Below are 24,529 nucleotides of genomic sequence, written 5' to 3'. Positions count from 1 at the left end.
ATAATGGGGTTGTTGGTCTGTCTAGGCAAAGGTTGGTGACTTCAGTCTTGAAAAATGCACCACCAGGCATACAGTGATTTCCATTAAGTATGGCAAACTTTCTGTAAAACGTTGTCACCCCTTTGAAGATAAACGAATCTCCTGACACCATAGCTAAAAGACATACAAGCAGTTATCATTTGCACCAGTGTTCTCAATATGACCGAATTTAGGAAGTCAGTATCTGACCATACCCCATGCCTACTTTTTCTTCCTTGTGTGCAAGCGATTGAATGTGAGCAAGTAGGACTATAAAGGTGGCTATTCCTTGCTCCTACCTGTCACGTCGCTGGGTACAGAAACTGTGAAAAAGTTTGGAGCACATAAGTTAGCCACTTCCGAAGATTTTTATCTAGACTCCAGTGAGCAGTATTTATAGTTACCCAGTACTGCAGAATGTGAAACTATGAGGATTACTGCTAAGTAAGTGAATGATCCTTCTGAGAGCTATATTTGTATTTGTTAGGCTGTACAACGAGTGTCTGAATAAAGATTCTTCCTCACACCTTATATTTTCTGTCGATGTTTTAAATCAGAAAATATTTTACAGAACAGGCTTCCTGTGTTGGATTACCCTTCTTGGCCTGTGATGAAATTAAAACATTTTTGCGTAGCTGCTACATTGTTTTAAAAAAGGATTATTTAAAAACTCCTTTAATTGTTTTTTAATTTAAGCAGAACATACCTTTGCAACATATGACTTGCATTAGTCTTCGACATGCAAGCCATTCAATATACATTTGGGAAGCAACTACATAATATAGAGCCACACCTTCATCACCCCCCATAATGCTGCATAATTCAGCAGCTCCCATTGCCCCACATCACCATGGTACGACTCTAGGGAGACCTATTGTGAAGTATGTATTTATGTCATCCTCGTAAATTAGTTCTTCAAGTTTGGCGTAGTCATTCATTCTATTTGTCCATTCATTAACTGTGGGTGGCCCACCAGTGACCAGCTATGTCTAATTTGGCCACCAGGTAGCTCAAGGCCCCCATTGTTTGTGTGGTTCCGGGACCACCAAGGTTGGCTGTAGCACTAACTCAGACTATGTTGGGATCAAGTTCCAACTGCCTACCCACCACATCACTCAGAAGCCCATTAACAGCCCTCACTAATGGTGGCTCACAGGGCATTCCCAGATGGTGTGAAAGAAGGTGTTAGGTGAGGTATTGGGTGAGGAAGTAAATCTAAGGCAGTTTGGTCTGGCAGCCCTCCCCATCCACCAAAGTCTAAGTGGAGAGAAATAGAATTTGTGAAAATATATACATTGTATAAGATGAAAGCACATTGATATTGCCAGACGATGAGGTACCATATTGGCCTTGTGATCATTTAGTCTCCCACTGTGCCCTAAGTGAAGGCAGGGGCTCAGGAGAATTATTCACTAGTGACCTATAATGTCTGAAGAGGCCCCATTTCCTAAGTGTATTAAGTATTAGAGATCTTTCCAAGGGGTTGCAGTCAGGGACAGCTGTGAGTTTGTCACGTTAAGCATCTAAGGTGTGTCTGAGCTGCAAATAGCGGTACAATTGTGAGTTATGGAGATGACCACCTGTTCTTGGAATGTTTAATAGCGCTACCCCCTCCACACATCTAGAAGATAGGAGATGCCTATTAGTTTCCATCCTGCAAAGCCGGAAAGCTTTGCCGTTGTGGAGGGCCCAGTACCTTGCCACAACAAGCTTGTTGCTGTTAACTTGCTATGCCATTTAATGACTGTGTGCAATAAGTGTGAAGTTCCATGTGGGAAAATGAACTCAAGTTCCCGTCTGTTAGCGGGGTCATCTCTATCTCCATCCATCCAGTCCTTGATAGGCACGATATGAAATGCCCAATAGTACAGATTAACATCTACCCAGCCCAGCAACGTGGAAAATGGTGCCATGCAACATTTTGCAAACTACACTCAGGGGGCCTTACTCACCTTCAGAAAGGCACATGAAGCTTTGCAAAAGATATGGGGAGCAGAATACTTGGGTATTGTTAGGGAACATGGAGAAATTAAGGAAGTGAGATTGTCTTCAATAGTGCTCTACAGTCTGCCATAGTACGTTGCAGTGGCACCCATACCTTGAAGTCTTACCGCTTCTTTTATAATAACTATAGTACATTAAGTTCCCAATATCTCTGCTGGGTAAAGGCTATTGTCATGCGCAGTGAACAAAAGCTGTCTCCCACCAATCAGATCAACAAGGGGGCTGATGGAAGTGTAACTCTTCTTATCAGTGTCATAATGTTCTCAATCAAAAGGGAGTGAATTCTACTGATCTAGGAGGACCCGGGCGTTATCACATTTTTCCCAAAATTCTCAACCAAACTTTGGCATTAGTGGCGTCTATTAATCACCACAGTGGTATTACCGTTAGGCAGTGTCATCGCTGGGTTTCGCACTTAGATACTAGTTTCCCTAGGTGAGTAACGTCTCCACTCGAGGGAAAGTACTGGTGGGATCCTTCACTGCGGGATGCTCGACCGATGAGGAATAATTTATTTAAATCTCTTGAAGTTATTCGTGATTATTTTCACTGTTTGACCAATGGTTTGGCCACAGCTTATCTAGCAGCATTCATAGTGCTTTGAAGAATTTGTATGGAGTTCATCCCCTCTTTCTGAGTGTTTATCACTCTCGCCTACACTTGTCGGAGCCTTCGAAGCCCCATCGTCCCTGGATAAACATTGTGCTTACCAGGCCTTTTCCCTCAATCAGATACAGTGCCCCTCTGCCCTTCCTTTCACTTTTGTCCTGAGGAAGACCCCGTCAGTAAGGATTAAAACCAACCAACATGGTTTCAGGGGTCGAAACGTCGACAAACCATTGATGCCGGAATCACCAACAGCCCATTTTGCACTGTGACCTTCTATTGTACATGGCTACGTAAATGAGTGTAATGTATCTGTTATGAACTATATTATGAATATGTGGCATTGAATAGCATGCCCAACAATTTGATTGTGATACTTTTGAATATTGTTTGTCACTTGCCTCACTACCTCACTTAAGTCACCTCCCTCCCCCCCCCCACTCAGTTGGGCACACCAACGTTATGTTTTAATGGTTTTAGTAAATTGTTTCCTTTAATAATGTGCATCAGGTGCTTGGTGTGATTAAATAACACTCTAGTACCAATTAATATTTCTGTTTGATTCATTTTCTTTAATACAATTTGACACAGTTTTGATGTAATAGTACTGGGACCACCACCTTCTATACAAGAGATCCTCTAGGCAGCATGCGTATTCAAGAGAGATGTTTTCTATGAGCCGCAGATATGTAAATAGTCAATATAGGAGAATGTACCATGTGGATGGGAGTAGTATGTGTATTATCTAGTATCATGATGGTGTAGCCGCAAGACATTGATGAGTCCTAGCGACTTTGCCCTGTCCTAGAGGCACAGCTATCTACTAGCCTCAGTCTAGGATGCATTAACCCATTAAAGTCACCGCCAATAAGGGTGAAATCTGGGGAAGAAGTAGCCAAAAGCTAGGAATTGGCCTTCAGCGTAGGTTCCAATAGTCGGGGAGGAGAATAGATGCTAAGTAGTGTCTGCACAATGCCATTGAGGAGCCCTGAGAGTAGGCAATAATGGCCTAGGGGCTCCGTGGACACTTTTTGGTCTACAACAGGGATAGTTTTTCCCAGCAGAATGGCCATCCTTCAGGATCCCCTTGTCTCCTGGTGTAACCATGTGTGCCTATGAAAGAACAGTTTGTACCCAGTGGGTGTGTTTCTTAATGCAAAAGAACAGCTGGTTGGAGCCGCTTGGCATAGAGCATGATCCCTTTTCTTCTGAATTTGTCATTCAAACCATTAACATTCCAAGACCGTATGGTGTAACCCTTGGAGGTCTCAGTAGTGAATTCAGTGATCATCTAGGGCAGGTGTAGTATGAGAGAGATGGCCTGGATAGGATCCTGGAGCCTGGCACTATAACATAAAGCAAGTTCAAATAGCACCCCACAATTTATGCACCTTTGATCAATAGGATGCAGAAATTCTCACCCCTACCTTACACTTTGCCCCAGAAGCATCTGTTGCCCTAACAAAAGAAAATCAATTAAAATGACCCAACAAACTAAATAAACATTACCAACTGAAGAGGCAATAAACACCCATAGATGCAGTAATACGGAAAACTCAGCACTTAACCAAAAGAGCAGTGAATCTTAGCAGACAAACTGTGCCCCCACCACATTAAGTAACCCTAGTCACATCTTCAGAGGATGCTCCATTTGGCACAAGACATTGGTGCTTCAAAGCATGGAAGATTGAATCATTTGAACAATGTCTACTCCTGTTCCGCCTCATTCAGCATGGTAACTGACTCCACATACAGTAATTAACCCCTTCCCATGGCCACATGACTCTGTGGCGTGTGAGGAAGGTGGCGAATGAAGTCAGGGCGCTCCTTGACCCAGCACCATGCACCCTCAGCTGTGACATAGAAGAATGCCTAGCCTTTATAGATTACTTTAAAATGCACCGGGAACTGCAGCACATACTATTTTTGGATAGCTCTTTTTAGGAAACATCGTTGTTGTTGCACCTTGAGGATGTATTCCGTGAAAAGCATAAACGATCCCAGCCCACAGTGGAGTTTCCCTATCTTGCAAGCGTTGCGGAGGATAGCTTCCTGGTCTGTATAGCCTGCCAGTAATCTTTGCATCTTTCCACTACTAAGCCGGTCAAGAGCACCTCAGCCGGGAGCCACAACTTCAACCACTCTTTATTATACTGTTTAGAGCCATCGTATGCGCCTCCTCTGGGACCCCAGGACTCCAGCCACTAGTATCCAAATGCAAGCCTGTTACTGCCAAGGCATCGTTCTACCATCAGCCTGTAGGCATGCGAATGTATAAGTCTCTGGTAGGGCAGAGGCCCACTCCAGCAGATCAGAAAGTCAAGTCCAGCCACTTAGGGTAGGGCAGCCCAGTTTGAACTCACCGGGGGCAGGCCCCAGGGGACAACGACCACTGATGGCAGGTGCTTCACCCCAAGGCCCAGATACCCCAAGACAATTAGGCACACCTCCAAAACCCAGACAGGGACACTCACTACCCAACCTCACCAGTCCAAAATGCCAAGACGTTTTTTGTCTTCCGCATGGCATTCAGGAGGAGGAGGAGGAGGAGGACATTCTCAGGTGGATTCAAATCCAACACCCCAGTTGTTACCTCTGGGCTCTCTCCATGCTATCTCGGTGCTGGGCAGACCTCACCAGGTGGAATGGGCAGGCAGGCCATTGGGCCGTAGCGTTGCTTCAGTCTAGGGATGGGGCACCTGGGAATCTGCCACTTGGAGACTGGATGCAGGCAGCATCATCTCCACCCTTGGGGAACATGTGTCAGTGCTGTAAGCGGATCTGGACAGATGGCACAGGGCAAGCAGCGGAGCACACAGATGAGCATCCACTATCTTCGGCTGGTGACCATGCCCCCCTGGCTTCTACGTTGTTATTCAGCATGGGGTTACAATGGTGTCATGGCACCAATTAGGTTCAGAATCTGTGGAGAGTGGGAACATAGAAATGCACTTACTCTACACCATGGTTAACTGGCACATTTAGTTTGGATCAGAGCGTTAGTTTGGATTACAGCTTTTGGTACCTCAGTTGTCTGAAATTACAGTTTAGTCCAATCCTAACAAGTTCCACCCATGTCTGTGAGTGGCATTGGAGTATTAGGGAACTCAGATTCATTTGTTATTACATTTCCGTTATTATGGGTATTATATATGAGCTAATCATAACCTATTTGAAATGCCCTTACTTGTATATTTTAACAGTGTATTTGTAAAAATGTGTATCGATTCATATTTGACTGTGCTCCTTGTAGAACTACTATATTGGACTAGGTTATTGAAATACGTTTTCCAAAAAACTGAGTATTATTTATACATATATGTCATTTTATTACCCCACTAGGTACTGGAAGAATCAAAATGCTTAGTGCGGAGTTTCTTGAAATCAGTGCTTGAAGATGTAAATGAGAAAGAGTGCCAGATGTTAAAACAGCTGTGGAGCTCATCTAAAGGACTGGATTCATTGTTCAGCTATTTGCAAGACAAAATTTATGAAGTATGAACTGTTCATCCGTTATGTTATTTAAAAAAAAACTGGTTTCAAGATGTAAACATCAGTTCATTTCTGTCAACTTGTCATTATACTTGAAAATGTGAGCCAGGCGTCTTTGAATTGGAGTAGTGGCAAAGCGCCCAACCATCAACTGCTTGCTACTGAGCTGATCACTGAAGACAAAGTAACACTTTCATCTGGTTGGATCTCCTTTTGTGTAAGGATGGAGATACAGTTCCTCATCAATCACATCTACAAAGTTATCAAATGAAAAGTGTGCACTACATTCCAGGTGCTACAGAGCACTAACATGAGGTATGCCAATGATATACTAATTGATGTGCCTCTTCTGTTTCCTTGTTGTTGCAGAAAAATGAAATGTGAAGTTTCATGTTAGGACAGAAAATGTTTGTGAAAGTAATATTCAGCAGACTTTGAAATTGCACTTTTAAATATATTCTGTTTATTTTAATATTATGATTTTATAAATGTGTTTCAGACTGCCTGATAATTATTTGTATAATTTAAAAGCCAGTTTTATGAAAGCACTAGAATTGTTTCTGTAAATTAAACTAATTTATTTATTTGAATTTGGAGGTATGTAATTCACATAGCTATTATTTTCTTACTTCTCATTACTGATAGAACTAGAAAATGAGCCACAATCACAAATAGCAAAGAGAAACAGTTGTAAGGCTTTTAAGAGCCGTCTGAGTACTGTAAGACCATTTTCCACATTCATTTGTATTAAGTAGTGTATTCATTTATACGCTAGGACTAGCTTATTCTATAGAATAATCAAAAAATAGTGTGAAACTTGAAATTCTTAATGGCACAAAATATATTTTTTCTTACTTTATGGTAGCCATGTTTTTTTTATAGATTCCTCATTCTTGGTCAGTGTTTGGCCCATATATCAAAATTATGTAAAAATGCACAATTTCTTGCAACATATGTTGAACTTAATGTGAATGAGTCATAGAAGAGAGGTATTCATGTTTAGGCTGATTCATTTCTTTAATGAGTAAGGGCTTATTTATAGCACTGTGATGTCAATTAATTAGCATTTTGAGAATGTTGACCTTTATTTTAGAACTATATAGAACCTACCCCTTGCTCACAGAGAGTTTACTTTTCATGCTATTAATGTTAGAGAAGGAATGCATTCACTGAAACTTTCCATGCTGTCTTCTTTGTTTTGAGATTTTAAGATTTTGAGATTTTAATCCACTTGTAAATTTCAGATAAAAGTATGCCCACATTTTTAAGTTGTCTTCAAAGTTTACACTCAGAGATCCGCATATCGATAAATATAGTATTCAGTTCTATTTATAATGTAAACTTTTAATCTGATATATGGGAAGCATTTTATATTTTGTTTAATTGATGTAAATATATTTCAAAATTATCCTGTGCATGACAGCATGGATTGCTTTTTTTTTTTTTTTTGCATCATGTTTTATTGCATAAGGCAATGACCTGCTGGCTATTACCATTTATCCATATATTTGGCCTTTAATGTGGATGAGTTTCTTTCCATCATTTTCAGTTATTTTATTACAGTTGGACAGTTGAGGGCCTCATTTGTCTAACAGAAAATATGGTACACAATCGGATCCAAATGAAATACTCGAAAACACCAACATGACATAGGAATTATTAGCTTGATACAGTCTTTACAAACAATTAACCAAACATTCCACAGGCAGTGCTGCAGTTGTTTTCAATTGAAACAGGAATTGTGGTGTGCCTTAAAGACTTCAAGTCATCTTCTGAATTCATCTGCATAATTAGCTGTGTGAATCTTCTTTAAAAGATTTTTTTAAACCAAAATTTGAAAATCGTTGAAGATTCTCAGGCATTGTCCTCTTGTACACAAGCATCCTAAAGTTTTCCTTCCTAATCTTGTGCTGTTGTCAGCACAATCGGCACATGAACTCAGGGAGTTCAACAACTTCAGCTCATATATGGGAAATGTGATGAGCAGCTTGCTTGCGCAAGATTTCCACTAAAGTAATCATATTTCAAAGTACCATTGTCTATTTTACTAGTGATAACATGCATACTGTAAAACTTTGAGCCACTCATAACTGCAGCAAAAGCTAAAAACAGTTGATGATTAAAATGCTTAGAGAGGCATATGATAATCACACAGTGAGGTTGGCGCAGACCCTGACCAATAATTTCTTAGCAGATCCTACAGTATCTGTGAACTACCACTAAAGAAGATGTTTTATCAGTATTGTTATTGATGTTTTAGTAGTAACTACATTTTTATTGGCATATACAAACAGATGAGTAATTTAGCTTCATCATGACAACTTACATAGTATTGCCAAGAAATAACTCCGTCTCTCTCATGCAATTTGAATAACTGTTACTTTGATTCTTGTTCTGCATCTCTGTAATATTATGTTATAGTTCTGCCACAAGAATAACTTCCATTGGAAATGTACTCCCTTTGTTTTCTCGAACACAAATATGTCTGCACTACTGTGTTGTTGCATTGCATTTTAATTTTCTGTACAAAGAGTCACTGATTTTGAGTCTTGCATTGCCTTCTTTCAAGTTTTTCAGAAACGAATTGTGATTTTATAACTGATAGATTCTATATTAACACCTCATTTTATCTACACATGTGGAATAATGGCACATAAGAAGTAGATACAAACAGCTTGGAATACAAAAATACCAGTTCGTAAATTACTTTTTTTTTTTTTAAATGATTGTTGATTTGAAATTGCCCTCAATTTGCTTTGCATACTGGATTCTTGCATTTACTTTAAAGATAAGCAAATAGGTAATAGATATCGTTATGGATTCTTTTTCAGCACACCCTAATATATATATATATATATATATATATATATATATATATGTGTGTGTGTATATCTATATATATATATATATATATATATATATATATATATAGGTTTGTTTTTTGTTATTCCAAACATTTGTGAACCTCCAGAAGCTTCGAAAAGGAATGAACAAACTCCTCTTAGTGGCAATAAAGAATTATTTTATTTTATTTCTCTCTGCTGCCTGCCATGACGTGTTTTGACCGATACAACGGCCTTTAGCATATATATATATATGTGTATATATATATATATATACTCCCTTTTCTCAATATGTTAATGTTTTATATGAAGTCAATGCAAAGTTTGGTGTCATCTCTCTCTTAACTGTATTGAACAGGGTACTAGGTAACTCCCTTAGAAATATGTTGCACAATGAATAATATTTCCAGAAGTGTGGTTAAAACTCTGCATTCTAAGTCAGATAGTTGAGGTACTAACTCTGTGTTGCTGTTTTCACAGTGAACCTTCCGGCAACATATATTACAAGACTTTTACATATGGAACATTCAGTAGTCTTGCCCTTCATCCAGTCTTGTGCTGTGTCACTTACAACCTTAAGTTGAAGGCACTTTACAATTTCCATTACTTCCCCTTTTGTGTTGAGATGTCCGGTCTTCATTGACATCAAGGAGGATGATACGATCATCTGTTTTTAATTCTCCATGTATGTGTATACACAATGAGGCAACAGTTGGTGAAATTGATAAATTATCAGTTAAAAAAAATATTTGTTCTACTGTAAAGAACAATAGGAAGAACCTTTATCAATAATATGATTTGAGAGATTTGATCTTGAGTAGCCTGAATTCTGACTGGTATAATTAAAAACACATTCTGAAGAGTTATCTCATTCAAGTTTCCACATTATTTTGTATTGATGTTCTTAGTGAATATGAATGCCTGTATCTAGGCAACATTATAGTTCACAGTATTTCAACATATGCATGCAGTTTGCTACTAATTGTTACCTGTTGCTATATGCTGTATTTGATTTGTAAAAACTACATAATGTTTGGACTTATATATGTACATATTCAGAGAACAAATATTTTTGTTGCCCCGCATGTACCTTTTATTTGGTGAAGATAATGCAAAGTGTGGCAAGGTTTACCACTTCAGTACATGCCAGTGAAAGGAGTTAAGTTGAAAACTTTGATACCGTATATATTTTCTGAATATAAAGTTTTATATTTAAATGGTGGGTTGGAGGATTCTGCATTTTAATCAGTCTCTTCCATAAATGTTAATTTTTTTTATTATAGAGTGTATTATATGTTGTTGCGTGCCAATACTCGTTGACAAGGCTACACAGACAGACACCTTTTATTTGTGAAGGTTGCATATAGCTATTTTAGAAGTCATTTTTTGTGCATTGTGTTTTGAGAATAGATATTACCTCTAGCATCATTCCTGTTTTTCAAATCTTTATGGTGTTGAATCATATGCAATTGTATGACAGAGTCCATACAACCTATTCAACACTTGAATATTGCTGAAGTGCTTCCTCCTTGGACAGCGAAAAAAAAAGTCATGGGTGTTTGCTAATAATATCATTTGGATTGCCATTCACTGTTTGTTTTTGATAAATAATATTACATTTTTTGCATTGTGGATTTAACAATGTTGTCGGAGCAAAACTATATTGATGGAAGTTGAACACTTAGGCCAAAAGAGTTGGTGATATTTAATGGCACTACATGGTAACTTCAATACTTCACCTTGTAGGCGTTACCCCAGGATAAAATTACCACCATATTCTGAGTTTTAGATATTGAAATAATGGATAAAGAATGAAGTCTGAGTTTATGCAATTGATTAATGCGTATTACCTTTATCTCTGACCTCTTTTGTGTAAATTTGATCAAGTATTACCTGGCAAAAAGTACATTTAGGAAAAAATCTCAGGTGTTGGGCAAAGTTATTCAGCTTGTAATGTCGGATAGAGTGCAAAAACCTGAGGCCCTTCTAACAAGGGTCCAGTACTTTACTAATTTACAGACTGTTCTATTCATTAATCATTAACTGAAATTGTATAATTGTTACCACTAATTAACTAAAATTCAACAATTCCGAACTATTACACTCAAATTTGTTAATATGGCATTATGTTTGATGAAATTGATATACCCTTGTATTTGAAAATGTCTATAAAGAAACAAGGCTAAATAGTTTCTTATAAGAAAATCATGACCTTGCGGAATAAGTCATTACAATGTATGTTATTATACATAGGATACTCTTTTTGAATATAACAAACAAAAAGTGTGTACATGTCGAAAAAAAAGTAAATGAAAATCTTAACTGCTACAAACAAAATACATTCCTAATGAAGATTTGCTTTAAAAGAAGTAAACAACTCCTGGCCTTTAAACATTTCTATCTAAACAAATTTATTATTTCCATTGCCTAAAATCGAAGACTTACAATATAAAAATGTTGTGTCCTAAAGTGGTACCAATTGTCTGCCTAACACAACAAACATTATGTTAATCTGATTGTGTTATGTGCACCAGACTGTCAACAAATAATTCCTGTTCTGTCAATGGTGGTAAAATAAGAAAAAGATGTTTCATATTACATCACCAACAAAGAATGCCCGTCTGTCAAGTCACACGCATGTACTTTTTGAAAAGGGAATAACTTCAGAAAATTATGGTTGCCTCGCAGGAGATTTTAAAGTACCACGGTAGTACATATGGAAAGGATGGCAGTTGAAAATAAATTTGAAACTATTTCATTATTTGCTTTTGCCTCCATTGCTACGGTATAGTTTAAGTAAACTACTGTGCAAATTTGACCTAAAATTCTGAAAGGCTAATGATTTTCAAGTGATTCCAAATAAGTAAAATACCAACTATGATATTAAATGTGATTGAAATAAAGCAATCCCATCTACTGGTAAAGCTCATTATCTATCAGTTGTGGATTAAAGCAAAGTACCAAAAACATCTATGTAATGATTTTAAGTGATAATGGCTTTGAAAGTAGTATCAACTTAGTGCTTTTTAGGTTTGACGGGTACTATTTTGCTAGAGTGGTAAAGGAAGAGACTTGAAAAAGTTTCTGATATTTGTATTAAGTACCAAATTTACAATTACAAGGCTACTGGTACCCTTTTATCATGGTATTGTAAATATTCATAGAGTACTGAGGATCGTGTATCTTCTGATATATAAAATATTGTGTAGGGCGAAATGTACACAGTTTACTTGTGAATTGTCCTGTAAGTAGAATTTGGACACATTATTGGGTGCCTTAGAACTTGTATTTTTAATGCGTGTGAATATGCAGTATTTATACATTGTGAGAAACTGCTTTGAATAAAACATTTCAAATTCACCTGGATGTGATTTATTGCAGTTATTTGAACTATTGTGGATTTTATTGTTCAATGTTTTGCTTTTTTCATGCAAATGCTTTTAATTAGTTTCAAAGGATACAAAGATATGCTGTCAGTTACCGAATCAAGCTAGTAAATCTAATTATGAAAACTCACATTGAAAATGTAAATGGGCATTAATTGTTTGCTTAATTCTATATTTGTATTAACTCTGTACCCTGCTTACACCGTGGACCATGCATGCCATATTAGGCACACATTTATATATTTGTCAGATTATGAATAAATATATGGACAGCTGGTATGTCTGAGGTAGCAAGGGTACCATAGGCTCAAAAACAAGCCATGAAAATACCCTTGTGTCCTTCTCTAGTAGTAAAGATCTGTTATCATTAAGGGTGCAGGTGGACCTGTTGCCACTGTACCTGCTGCACTATTGATTTGTACTCCCCAGTGCAGCTGTATATTTCCCTTCACTATTGCCAGGATGAGCTACTGTCAGAATAGAAACTTTGGTATACATCCTTTCCAAGACCCATACATTATAACTCTTTCTTCTAGTAACCAAGTTGCTGCTTTTAGAGCCTGGAAATCTGTGTTCACCCTCCGCATCTGTTCAAACATTCTATTATTTAGGGTATATCAATCAGCTTCTGCCCCAAATCGTATTTATATTATCAAATATGTGAATAGTGAATATGCACAAACCCTCTCAAATTGCCTCTCAGTCCCCTTAAATGAGCAGTGCTAAGCTGCCCCTAAGCTACGATTACACTATTTAAACAGCAGTGACTGCATATATTCATACATTTTCTTTGTTTCAATCACTGTGACCTTGATGCTATTATCTTTATCTAAGAGTAATGATTTATGGTGAATCTAGAGTAACCATTAAATCACTAGCTTTGGATTTGTGCCTTCTATCATCCAAGTGTCTGTCGTAAATATGCCTAATTACACATACATTGAAAGACTGATCTAAAGGTATTATATTTCCTACACCAGGGCATTGTGTCATGAAGGCAGTACTTTTAAATCACTTTGCATTACATCTGTCTATACTAATATTACTTTCCATAGTAAACACAAACCTAAACCAGCACTGCCCAGGTGAGGACTATTCACTAATCACCTTTACTAGGCCATGTTTCAGAGTCCTTTTACCGTAGAGACACTGGCCCTATCTCTCTGTGTTGAAAATCCTGGGAAATGAGAATTTGACTGGCTGATTTCTCGTATGACCCAGAGTGAGGCACCTTGAATAAATGTGAGGACCACGATATAGTTTGCACTCAGGAACAGAAATATTCATCACAAAAATGACACCAGGCCCAACTTCCAACATGTATAACACACAGGTGTATGCTGCCACCTAGGATGGTAAGAGGAAATAAATGGGTTGTGTGTCATGATTTACAATAAAGAACAGATTATAGACGTGTTTTAGCAACACACTGCTTCATATATAGAAACTGCAAGCAAACAGAGAATTAGGTGTAGAAAATGCACAGTATCTGGTTTGAACCAAAAATTTATGATAGAAAGTGGACAAAAATGGAAGTTGCTAAGCCTCATAGCATAATGACAAAGGAGAATATCCAACATTTAATTTGTTTCTGGGAACTGTGGCTCAAATTAGCTCAGTGAAACAATCAGAACACCAGTGCAAGACTGATCTACAGCACCAGAAGAACTGTAGCAGTGACTGAGCGCACCAGAAGAACAATTTAATGAATTGGTAAATGGCAATGTAGTTGTGAAGCAGAGAACTTTACGAAAGTACCAATTACTGCTATATATCTTTTTGACCAAGAAGCACACCACCAACCTATTTGTTGCATACCATCAGGCCAAGTGCTTTCCTCCAAAGTGGCCCACGGTGTAAATAACGGCTGTTTCTGTCTGATGCTCTAACTATTTTCATGACGTCTTTTTGAATAAATGGAATTACAATATGAACTTTTCGTTCTGTTATCCTGTCTAAGCATAAAGACTCATGACATTTGGAACTGGACTTATGTTACTATTTGCTGCACAAACTGTTGTGACTAATAAGTCACTCATTTCAATTTGTTCTTAGGATTTTGCTCTTCTTGACCCCCTCTTTTGCACAATGGTTGCAGGTTTACTAAGGAGGAGAAAAAGGATGACATGCACATCGATTATCATGATCTTCCAGTACATATTGAGAAGGTCAGCAGTGCATGTCCCGATTCTTACCACCAGGAGACTGTGACCAGCTGTGGGAATTATTAAAGTAGTTCAGAAAAACATGTTGAATCCCACAAAATCTTAGGATGCACACTTAGCTCTAAATAGGGTTCAGTAAGAAGAGTCCCTTGAAGCCTAGATTGTATGGTAAGCTTCACTTGTTGAGACACTAGCTGTGAAGACAGTGGTGGGAAGGCATTGTCGATGGTGGCTTTTAAACAATAACCTCCACACCTTGCCTCTTTTCACATGATTATTAGCTAGACTAATACTCCAGCATTTAGATTACCTAAATGAATCCTAAATGCCTTCAAGTAGATGATGACTGCACCCCAACTCCATTGTGGCAGACATTTAACATGGTAATAAGCATGTTAAATAATAGGGTAGGATGTACATGCCAAACTAGCGCAATGAATGCTTACTAGGTCTTGTGGTAGTGTTAGGGCTGTAATGGGAAAGACAATTCTGCCCAGGTATTTCTAGAGTTTGTGAGTTTAGAGACATTTGTTGGCACTTTCCCTTCAGTTATGAGGAATACATTCCTAAGTCTTCTGAGGTCAATTTATATTTGTTTTATTGTACTTTATATGTTCTAGTGATCATGTCCTGAATCCAGGAATATAAGGATTGGTGATGAAAGGCAATCTATTTTGTTTGGGGGCTTTAACCCATGCGATTTATGAAGGTGTTTATAAATTGTATAATGATAGTCAGTTGTTCTCATAGTTGGTATCTATTTTAGATTGCTGCCATGAGCCACACCTCTTTAAGCCGGGGAACATCGTCAGCATGGCCTTGAAAATGCTAACAACATCACAGTGCTCTGAAGATGTTGTCTTGTGTCCAGTTTTTTAGGTGAAAGTAAACACCTTGTTAAGTAATATGTTTATAACCTAGTAGTCACCTCTTCTTAACCTTTGGGAATACAATCACTTATGGTCAGGAATAAAACGGCTTCTAACACTGTAAAAAGTGAATCCTTGCATATTTAGTACCAAGCAAATATATTCACCAGGACAAATCTACACCTCATTCTCCTCTATGGGTGCACCTTCTGTCCTTGCTATTTCCAGTGAGTGTGGGAGGGATACCTAAACTTCCACTTAGTATTTTACTACCTCTGAATGGATATAATCAAGCCCAGCTTCTTTGCCATGCCTTTGCCTCCTTATTTCACTCTCCGTCTCTTGTGCTGCAACAGGATATAAGAAGGGCATACTATATGTTACACCTGGCACGCCAACATCTATATCCGCTTTATAGTTCCAATTGCCTTATTTCTCTTAATGGGGCACAAAATATGTGTACAAGTCACTATTAGCACAAACCACCTGCTGAATTAATCCTTTTTCAACACACCTCCAAAAATTCCTAGATCATTCCTGCATACAATCCATAATCCTTCCCATTGTTTTCTCTCTGTGCTCCCTCACCTTACTTTTGTTACTTGTTTATAGTCGCATCGCAAGCTTTTTTTTGTTGTCGTTCATTAACAACCCCTTCAGATTTTATAACATCAAGCAATTTAGTCTGGAGCCTTCATCAAACCACAGTTCAGCAGCTCCTGATCTTGATATTGTTCCTTTATATAATGCCTATGATAGAATGTCTGTAAGGCTCTCTTCTATCCATCCATCCTCTCTCAGCACTGATTCACTCTTACTTGTTTACTGATATTCATCAAACTATTTTGCAATGTAGGGAGTGATTTCTTCACCAATGCAGTGATAAATGTGTCCTTGTTATGTTTTACCATTTTATTCCTTTCGTATTATTTTCTACTTTGAACAGTAGTTTCTTTTCCCTTTCTATGTGAGTAAATAAGACCATAGTTTCTTCCTTAACTTTACAGACCACTGGATCCTGATCACTTTCAGCTTTATGAATCCCCTCAAAGACTGATCTCAACTACCATATCTCAACATTTAAGATAATGTAATCAATAAACCTACACAGTCTTAACCCATAGAATATAAACTGCACAGGTGTATCTCCAAGGAATCGCCATTCATTGTTTTTTGTCCATATATAATCATTAAACTATTAGGGCATGCCTTTATTGATAAATGTGTATATCCTGGCCATGGAAATTCATACCCTTACCTTAAATCCTCCTCGCTGTTATATTCGGTATCAAATTTTAGCATTGAAAGCACCCAATATAATAAACAACTTGAGTACTCAATATCTTTAGTATCACTCCTATAAATAATACTCCAGAATGTTCCTTTATCTCTAATTCTAAATATTAATATTTCCTTTCCTCTAAGAACCCAGCTATTGCAGAACTTAATTTTGGAATTCGCATTGGTTTCCTTTCATTCTTTACCCACGTCTTTAAATATTCATTTTATTAAACCTGCAAGTGTTCTTCCTTTTTCTCCTTTAACAGCATTTTAAAAATTTTTTAATTATCCTGTTCTCTAAATTGACCCCATCTTATAGATATAGCAATGTGTATGAAATATATTCAAAGCAACCTCCTAAACAGCCACCATTGGAAGTTTACTTTTATGTTCAGACTAAAAGAAGTTTCCTTCTTAAGTAGTAAGGATTTGTCATTTAAGAACTCTATTTCCATGAAAAATTGGGAAAAGAAACCAGTACAGGATACAAAGTGATCCAGAAATGCAACAGAGGTGGATTTGTGTTGAATTTTATTTTCGCAGGTACTGATTATAACTTGTCAAAATCATATTAGCATGAATATTGTTGTTGCATTGTCCTATGTCCCAAAAAAATTAATTTGTTTTTTTTGTTTGCTGATGCAGGTTTCTCCCTAACATTTCCTTCCATAACACCTTTTCCCCTTGCCTGGCCCCTCTGACTCTATGTGCTGGGAAATACAGTGAATCCAGGGATTCAGTGTTATATGGAGGTGGACTCCTTTGAGCTTTGGTTCACTCCTGAAAGATGTGACTACAGACTCCACAACAGGTGTATAAAAATTATAAAAATGTCTAGTTGGCCCAAGTATAATTTCTTCTTTGAAACAACTCCTCTTCATTTAATAAAAATGTAACCATATCTAAAATCTAGAGCTTAATCAACAATTGTATATGATTATCACAAGTCGCAGGTCGCTGGGGAAAAAAGCAGCCAATCTATTACTCGGAAGAGCCTTACTCCTCGAGATTTGCATTTTTTTTGGAACAACTGAACATCTTTTCTGTTATGGTGTCTGTCTGTGTTATTCAAAGTTATTTTGATTTGCTGCTCTGCAGTACTTTAAAAAGTGCGATAAAGACCTAGCTGTGTACAGTTAAGTCATGAGAGTAAGCATTTAGGTGGTATACATTATGTTGTTCCAGCGCAACACCAATGATATTCATCAAGAACTCCAAGATGTTTGGCAGATGGTCTGAGCCTATATTTGAAAACTACTGGTCTCCTAATGCTGTATGACCATATGGGTGTAGAGAATCATTGCTCTTTGCAATACATTTCTGATGCAACTGAAAATGTGTCATCCATGTTGAAATGCTTGAAGCTTACATTCTCCCTCTTATTTTGTATTTTATTTACATATTTAATTATTTGAAGTTTTATATAACGCAAACATGACCTGTAATGGTATCAGAGCGCTTTACAAGGAAAGATACATTATGTACATGAAGGCATGGGCAAAGTACAGGGATGGGGGATGGGGAAAAGTCACTAGTGGGACAAGCCGTGGATGGATGCAAGAGTTAAAGTTCCAAAATCAGCGATGACTTGAGTTCAATGGAGCACAAGGAAGAGATATGTACACTAAATGGTACAGATCAAAGTGCAGGATGGTGTGGGCAGAATACAAGGATGGGGGTTAGGGAAATGACAAACGTCGGACAACGCTGTGGATATATACAAGTGTCAATACAGTTCCAGAGTCAGCAGACGATTTGATTACAATAGGACGTAAAAGATGTCTTCAAAGATCAGGGCGCATTGGAAGGAGTGAGTTGTTACAAGTAGCAGGTCAAGCCATAGAACAAAAAATCAAGAAAAAGGCAGTATGTGCACCAAGGGAGCGTTATTGGAGGAATTTGCTCATTAAGGAGGTTTTAGCTTCTTTTTTTGAAGAGCGCCAGGGAAGGTATTCTTCTGATGGTGGAAGGAAGTAAGTTCCAGATTCTTGGTGCAGCACCGGAGACTGCTAGATTGTATGTTTTTACCTTGCGGAAGTGGGGTGGCTGGAGCACACGATCTCTGGCGGATCGGGAGTTTCTGGATCTCCAAGATAGCATGATTTTCTGGGCGAGATATGCCAGGGAGTTTGTGTACAAGGCTTTGTGAGTGATGCAGGCCAGCTTGAGTTGAATTCTGCCTTCAAAGGGAAGCCAGTCAAGGCCTTCAGGTGTGCTGAAATATGGTCAAATGTTTTTTAACCGGATAAGCGTTAAGGTAGGCTTTTAGCGGGGCAGTCGAAGTCTTAGGCAGGCCAGATAGTGTGGAGCAGCCATATTCGATTCTGGAGATAACTAACGCATGCACAGCGTTTTTTAGGTCGGCAGTTCCAAGGAATGGTTTGTTTTGCCATTGCGTTGATGTGTTCAATTATATTCAGGTTGCGGTCCAAAATAATCCCAAGGGATTTGGCAGAATCCACAAAGATAGGTATACAGTTGAGTGCTGTGATGGAGTTAGTCCATTCCAGGATGTCAGCAGATTTTTTGGGGGGGGGAGATGAGAAGAACTCTGTTTTTTGGGCATTAAGTTTGAGCTGGTTGTTGGCAAGCCAATGGACAGTTGGTTTCAGGGCATCATTTAGATGGGTTATCTCCTCAAGAGAGGAGATTTTAATGTAGATCTGGGTATCATCTGCAACAATGTGGAAGGAGATGTTGGCCGTGTGGAGAATTTCAGCTAAAGGTTTGACGTAGAGATTGAAGAGGGTAGGGGACAGAGTGGGGCCTTGCGGGACACCGATGGAGATTGGGGAGGAAGCAAATAGGTTGTTGTTGACAAGGAATCTCTGTGTGTGGTTCTGGAGGAAGGAACCAAACCATTTGATGACTGTACCTGCTAAACCCATCCTGTGTTTGAGGCGTTCCAGGAGTTTCTCGTGGTTGGCTGTGTTGAATGCCAAAGAGAGATCCAGAATTATCAGAAGACAGGTTTTGCCATGGTCAAGGGCTAGGAGAGCATCATCAATGATGTGAAGAAAAGTAGTTTCAGTGCTGTGCCCAGACCTGAACCCAGATTGGTATTCCACGTAGATTGAAATTGGCGATGTTTTGGCTTAGTTGTAGCTGCACACATTTCTCCAGTACTTTTGCGAGAAGAGGGATATTCGAGATGGGTTTGAAGCTATCTGGAATTTCCAGATTCAGAGTGTTTTTTTTTAGGATGGGGATGACTTGCCCGGTTTTCAGTGAGTCGGGTATGGTCCCTTGGAGAAGGGCAGCATTGATAATGGTAGCCCAGATGGGAGCGATGAGTGAGGTGGTCGCTGCCAAACAGTTGGCGGGGAGCGGTTCGTTAAAGTGTGTATTCGGTTTTAAGGAGGGTAGAATTTTTGAGATGGAATGGTCATCATAAAGTTCGAATTTGGGAGTTGCTTCGTGGGGCGAGAGGAGAGAAGGGTACCAGACGGAGAAGGAGGGGATTTTGAGGAAGCATTGAGTTTGTTACCAAGTCAGTTGATTTTGGTTATGAAGAAGTAGGAGAACTCATCGCAGGTTATTGTGGATTTAGTGGTTTCTTCTGATGATTTCGCTAGTTTGTTTGATTGCAGTTTGACTATTTCGAAAAGTTTGTGTGGTCTGCTCTTGGCATTTTCCAGCTCTGGACAAAGGGATATTCTTGTTGTACGTATTTCTGGCCTGACGGAGGAGTTTAAGGTGGGGTGCTGTCTCCAGTTCTTTTCTTTCAGATGGAGAGCTCTCCTTTCGTCATTGAGGGGTCCGCTGAACCAAGGGTTTTTGTCTTTGATTTGGAACCTTTTGAGCTTAAACGGGGCCAGATCATCCAAAATGTTAGTGATAGTCGAGTTATAGTGATCTGTGAGGTTGTTGACCTTAGATAGATTTGGGAGGGGGTAAGAAGCTCATTCTCACAGGGGCTGTCAGTTTCTCAAGGTCCAGGCTCTTAAAGTCTCTCTCGCTCTCTCTTAGATTCTCTGACCCAGCGTTTTGGTTTCACCAGTTGCCCAAGTTTTTTTAGGCAGTTTTCTGGTATGGTGAAGGTGATGATGTGTTGGGCTGACCAGTAACATGGCTCTATTGAATTTAGCTTGACCTCGGATGCCTTAGCGATAATCCAATTCAAAGTAGCGCCTTTTGTGTGGGTAGCTTTACAGATAAAGGGTTAACCCAATGGCACTGGGACCTGGGTAGATCAGTGTTACATGTAGAGGGGGTCCCAGACACAAGACATACAATGCTAAAATGACAGATTGTTGAATCAGACCACAAAAAATGAAAAGGATCTCACAGAGGAATGTGATTTATTCACACCCTCTTCATAGATTGTTTATGCATACAATTTCACATATTATCACATTTTTTTTCCCAAAAATAGGGGCCGTGGGTGAAAGGAAATGGAGGAAAAAGAAGGGTTAAGTGGTTTGTGAGGTTCAGGGTAGTGAAAGGAAAGGTTTAACGTGAATCACATGTGGTCACCATGATATTTTAACAGTTGGACAACACATGGGCATGGTAACAGTGCCAAGTAGCAATTATATACAAATGATCTCCTATCCCAAATGATGAGTTCACAGTCACAAATGTTCTGTTGAGCTTGGGTAGGATGTGCAAGGGAAAGTAAGTCGACGTTTCAACCCCTGAAGGTGTAGGTCCACTTGCACCTTACTGTGGGGTCTTCCTCAGGACAGGTGGTAGGGTGGGTGGGGACCAGGGTAGGGCACCTAGAATTAGAAACATCAAGTAAGCTAGTGTTGGGAAACCTAGCAACAACCTAATTGCAAAAGGGAAAAACGTGTTTACCAGAATCACCACTACACTGGGTGTGGCAACGTGTGGGAGAAGAATCTAAGGAAGGGCCCAAGGGCTCCAGTCAGGCGAGCGAGCAATAGAATAACGGTGGATAAAAGAACAGGAATGGACTTGTGAGTTATGGTCACATCATCACTAGTTCATAATATACAACATTTACATAATCCACTAATACCCAGCCGGGTTCAAAACAATCCTGCTATCGTACAGATGAAACAACAGAGAGACCTGAAAAAAACAGTCATACTGGGGAACAACCTGCACAAAGAGGTCCGTAAATCGATGTCACCCACCAAGGTTTGGCCAAAAGTCAGGTAAGTGAATGGTCATCGTTCATATACAGTGTGTACCATTACTTTAATAAACAAATGTACTAAGGAATAAGTGTCCGGTTGTAGTCGTACCTGGGAGACAATATCAGACATACGGTGTATTACTCAAATCTCTCTCAATGCGGAAACTAAACCAATGACATGCTTGCCCATAAATAGGGAATGGCAGAGGTGCCTCAGGATTATGTTGCAGCCTCCCCGGACAAAGCTGAAAAACAATAGGAGCCTAATTGTCTGGCTACAGCGTATCGTGTTTGTATCTAGATCAGGTTAACTGGGGACCCTTGCGGATCATACGTTAACCACGAGAACAAATGGGCGAGCGCTCGAAAGCTCAACATATCTGCATTAATAAAATGTTCTAAAGACGCTGGTACCAATTACAGTCTGGTCTACGGAAAAACAATCGGCAATTGGGCGCTATGTCTGAATAACATATGGCTAAAAATGCGTGGGTACCTGCGGGCCGGACGTGATCTCCCAGATTGGGGATGATAGTTTTTCAAAGCAGTCTGCGTGGTTGAGGCGTTACGTGCTTCAGTCTAAAATAAAGTATTAAAAATGAAAATCTGAGCGGACACGCCTAAAACGGCAATCTGAATACCGAAAGCGCGCTAGGGCACTTACCTACGGACGCGTTTAAATCAGCGACTCTCTTCCTCCGCAGTTTGTCGGGAGTCAAGCCAGAAGTATTTCTAAAGTGACGCGCGCCGCGTCACCGGCGCGTGTCAGGGCAGCAGCTAAATGCCTGTCTCATGCCTTCCCGGTAGAAACCGGCAGGGGAAAAAATGGTCACTGAAAACAGACTGAGTTAACACACACCTGCTCTAGTGTAAGAACATGGTAATAAGGACGTCTGCTGGAAAAAGTAGAACAGGGAACATGTATGCCTGTATAGCAAAGGGCTGGGTGTCGAAATAATGTAGTGGGATAATATTGGTGGCCTGAAAGGTTAAAGAGGCCCGGAATTAGGAAGTGCAAGGCGCCTTAATTCTGTGAATTATCTCCGGCGGTGCATAGAGTGGGGGGCTCAATTATAAAAGCAGGATCCTGACGTACGGCACCAGCATGAAATAATCTTGAATCTGAGGGCATGTGACTATTATAGTATTGCACATGCATGTGGTAGTAAATGGCCTAACAGAGTACAGGGACCCAGACTTGGGAAGTGTAGTGTACCTTCATTCTTGTGGACGCACAGAGTGGGGGGCTTAATTGTGATGACGTGTGCCACCAACATGAATTAACCCTGAACATGGGAACATGTAGCTGGCAAAATATTGCACATGCATATGGTAGACCCAGTAAAATATTAAGACATTTGAAACATTAGAACATTAATCTTATCATTCACTGTAAGACATAGTTGTATCTCGATGGCCGTTCATCTGTGGTAGATCTGTGTAAGGGAGACAAAATAGGTACAAGAATACTGGCAAATACTGAGCTAATTAAGACATGCTAGTTGGGCATAGCTTGAATCCTGTTTGTTCAACCCGTTGGTAATTGTATCTAAACGTGTCATCCATTTACTCTCACGTAAGTTCAGAATTGAACTGATATTACCACCTCAGGGGCCTAAGGACACCCTCTCAAGGACTACCCAACTATTGAACTGATATTACCACCTCAGGGGCCTAAGGACACCATCTCAAGGAATACCCAACTAAGTGTATTTATAGAATGTTGGGCTGCTTACCAGTGGTCAACTAGGGGTGCCCCCTGTACCTCACATTGTATTCTCTGATGTTGTAACACTCGAGCCTTGATTTTTTGTTGTGTTTGGCCGACATAGGCTAGGCCACATGGACACGTAATGCAATAAATTACACAATTAAGTTACAATTTGTCAAAGCTTTTAGATCTACATTGTGATGTTTGTAGGTGAATGTTTTGGTTTGATTACATGTGGGACAGGCCTTGCAGTTGCCGCACCTAAAGTGACCTATCACTGTCGGCAGGTTCCACATTGTCAGAAGAGTAGGTGGCTCTGAAGTGTCAAGGAAGGATGATACTACATGGTCCCTTATACTTTTGGATTTCTTGAAGGAGTGCATGGGTGGGTAGGCAAGGTGCAGGCCTGGGTGAGTAATTGATCGGCAAGGAAAACTTTGACAGCGTTGACCTGGGAGTTATTGGGGTCATTCCAATGCATTTTAAATCCTTCCACAGGACACGTTTGACACAAAGTGTGCAAGGTCATTATGGATCATTCCATAGGGTTGTTGGTATATTTTGTAATGAACACTTTATTCTTTTTTCCTTGTTTTCTAGCAATTGTTCAAGCTGTCAATTTTAATTTGATTAAGCGCCCATCAGTGCAGACCCTTGTTTTTATTTGTTTGGAAAATGCAAAAAAAATATTAATTCACACTGTCAATCATAAATAAGTAATTATTTCACATTTTTACTGAGAAAACACACTGACACCAACGAGTATTAATTAACATGTAGTAGGTAAATGAGAATTACACTTCACATGCCTTAAGTTTCCAGCAGAGTTTGAAGTCTAAAGTTAATTAGGTAGTTGTGCAGGTGAGAGAGTATCCATCCTAATGTGATTCATGAAGAGTTTATTACAGTGTGCTACTTTTTCTGGGTTCTCTTACTTTAAATCCTAGCACAGTTATTGGGTTTTAGGAAAGACAAATTTGTGGATTAAGTCTAATTCAAGAGAACAACTTTAAGCTTCCTTTTAGAGAGTGACTGGGTGGCTTTCTCATT

At 39.2% G+C, this 24,529-nt stretch overlaps 1 protein-coding gene across 1 annotated transcript in view; it reads left to right on the top strand.

The window, feature by feature from the left end:
• The window catches only part of LOC144798478 (chromodomain Y-like protein 2), a 593,287-nt gene extending 584,311 nt beyond the window's left edge, over positions 1-8,976 (top strand). Inside the window, exon 7 of the mRNA XM_078669376.1 lies at positions 5,971-8,976. Coding sequence (XP_078525502.1) covers positions 5,971-6,129 — 159 coding nt within the window. The 3' untranslated portion in view covers positions 6,130-8,976. The remainder of the gene's footprint in view (positions 1-5,970) is intronic.
• Positions 8,977-24,529: the final 15,553 nt, after the last annotated feature.

This window comes from Lissotriton helveticus, chromosome 12, assembly GCF_964261635.1.
Source record: "Lissotriton helveticus chromosome 12, aLisHel1.1, whole genome shotgun sequence".
Classification (NCBI taxonomy): Eukaryota; Metazoa; Chordata; class Amphibia; order Caudata; family Salamandridae; genus Lissotriton; species Lissotriton helveticus.
The sequence above is the reverse complement of the archived record's forward strand: the minus strand, read 5'-3'. Positions and strand labels throughout refer to the sequence as shown.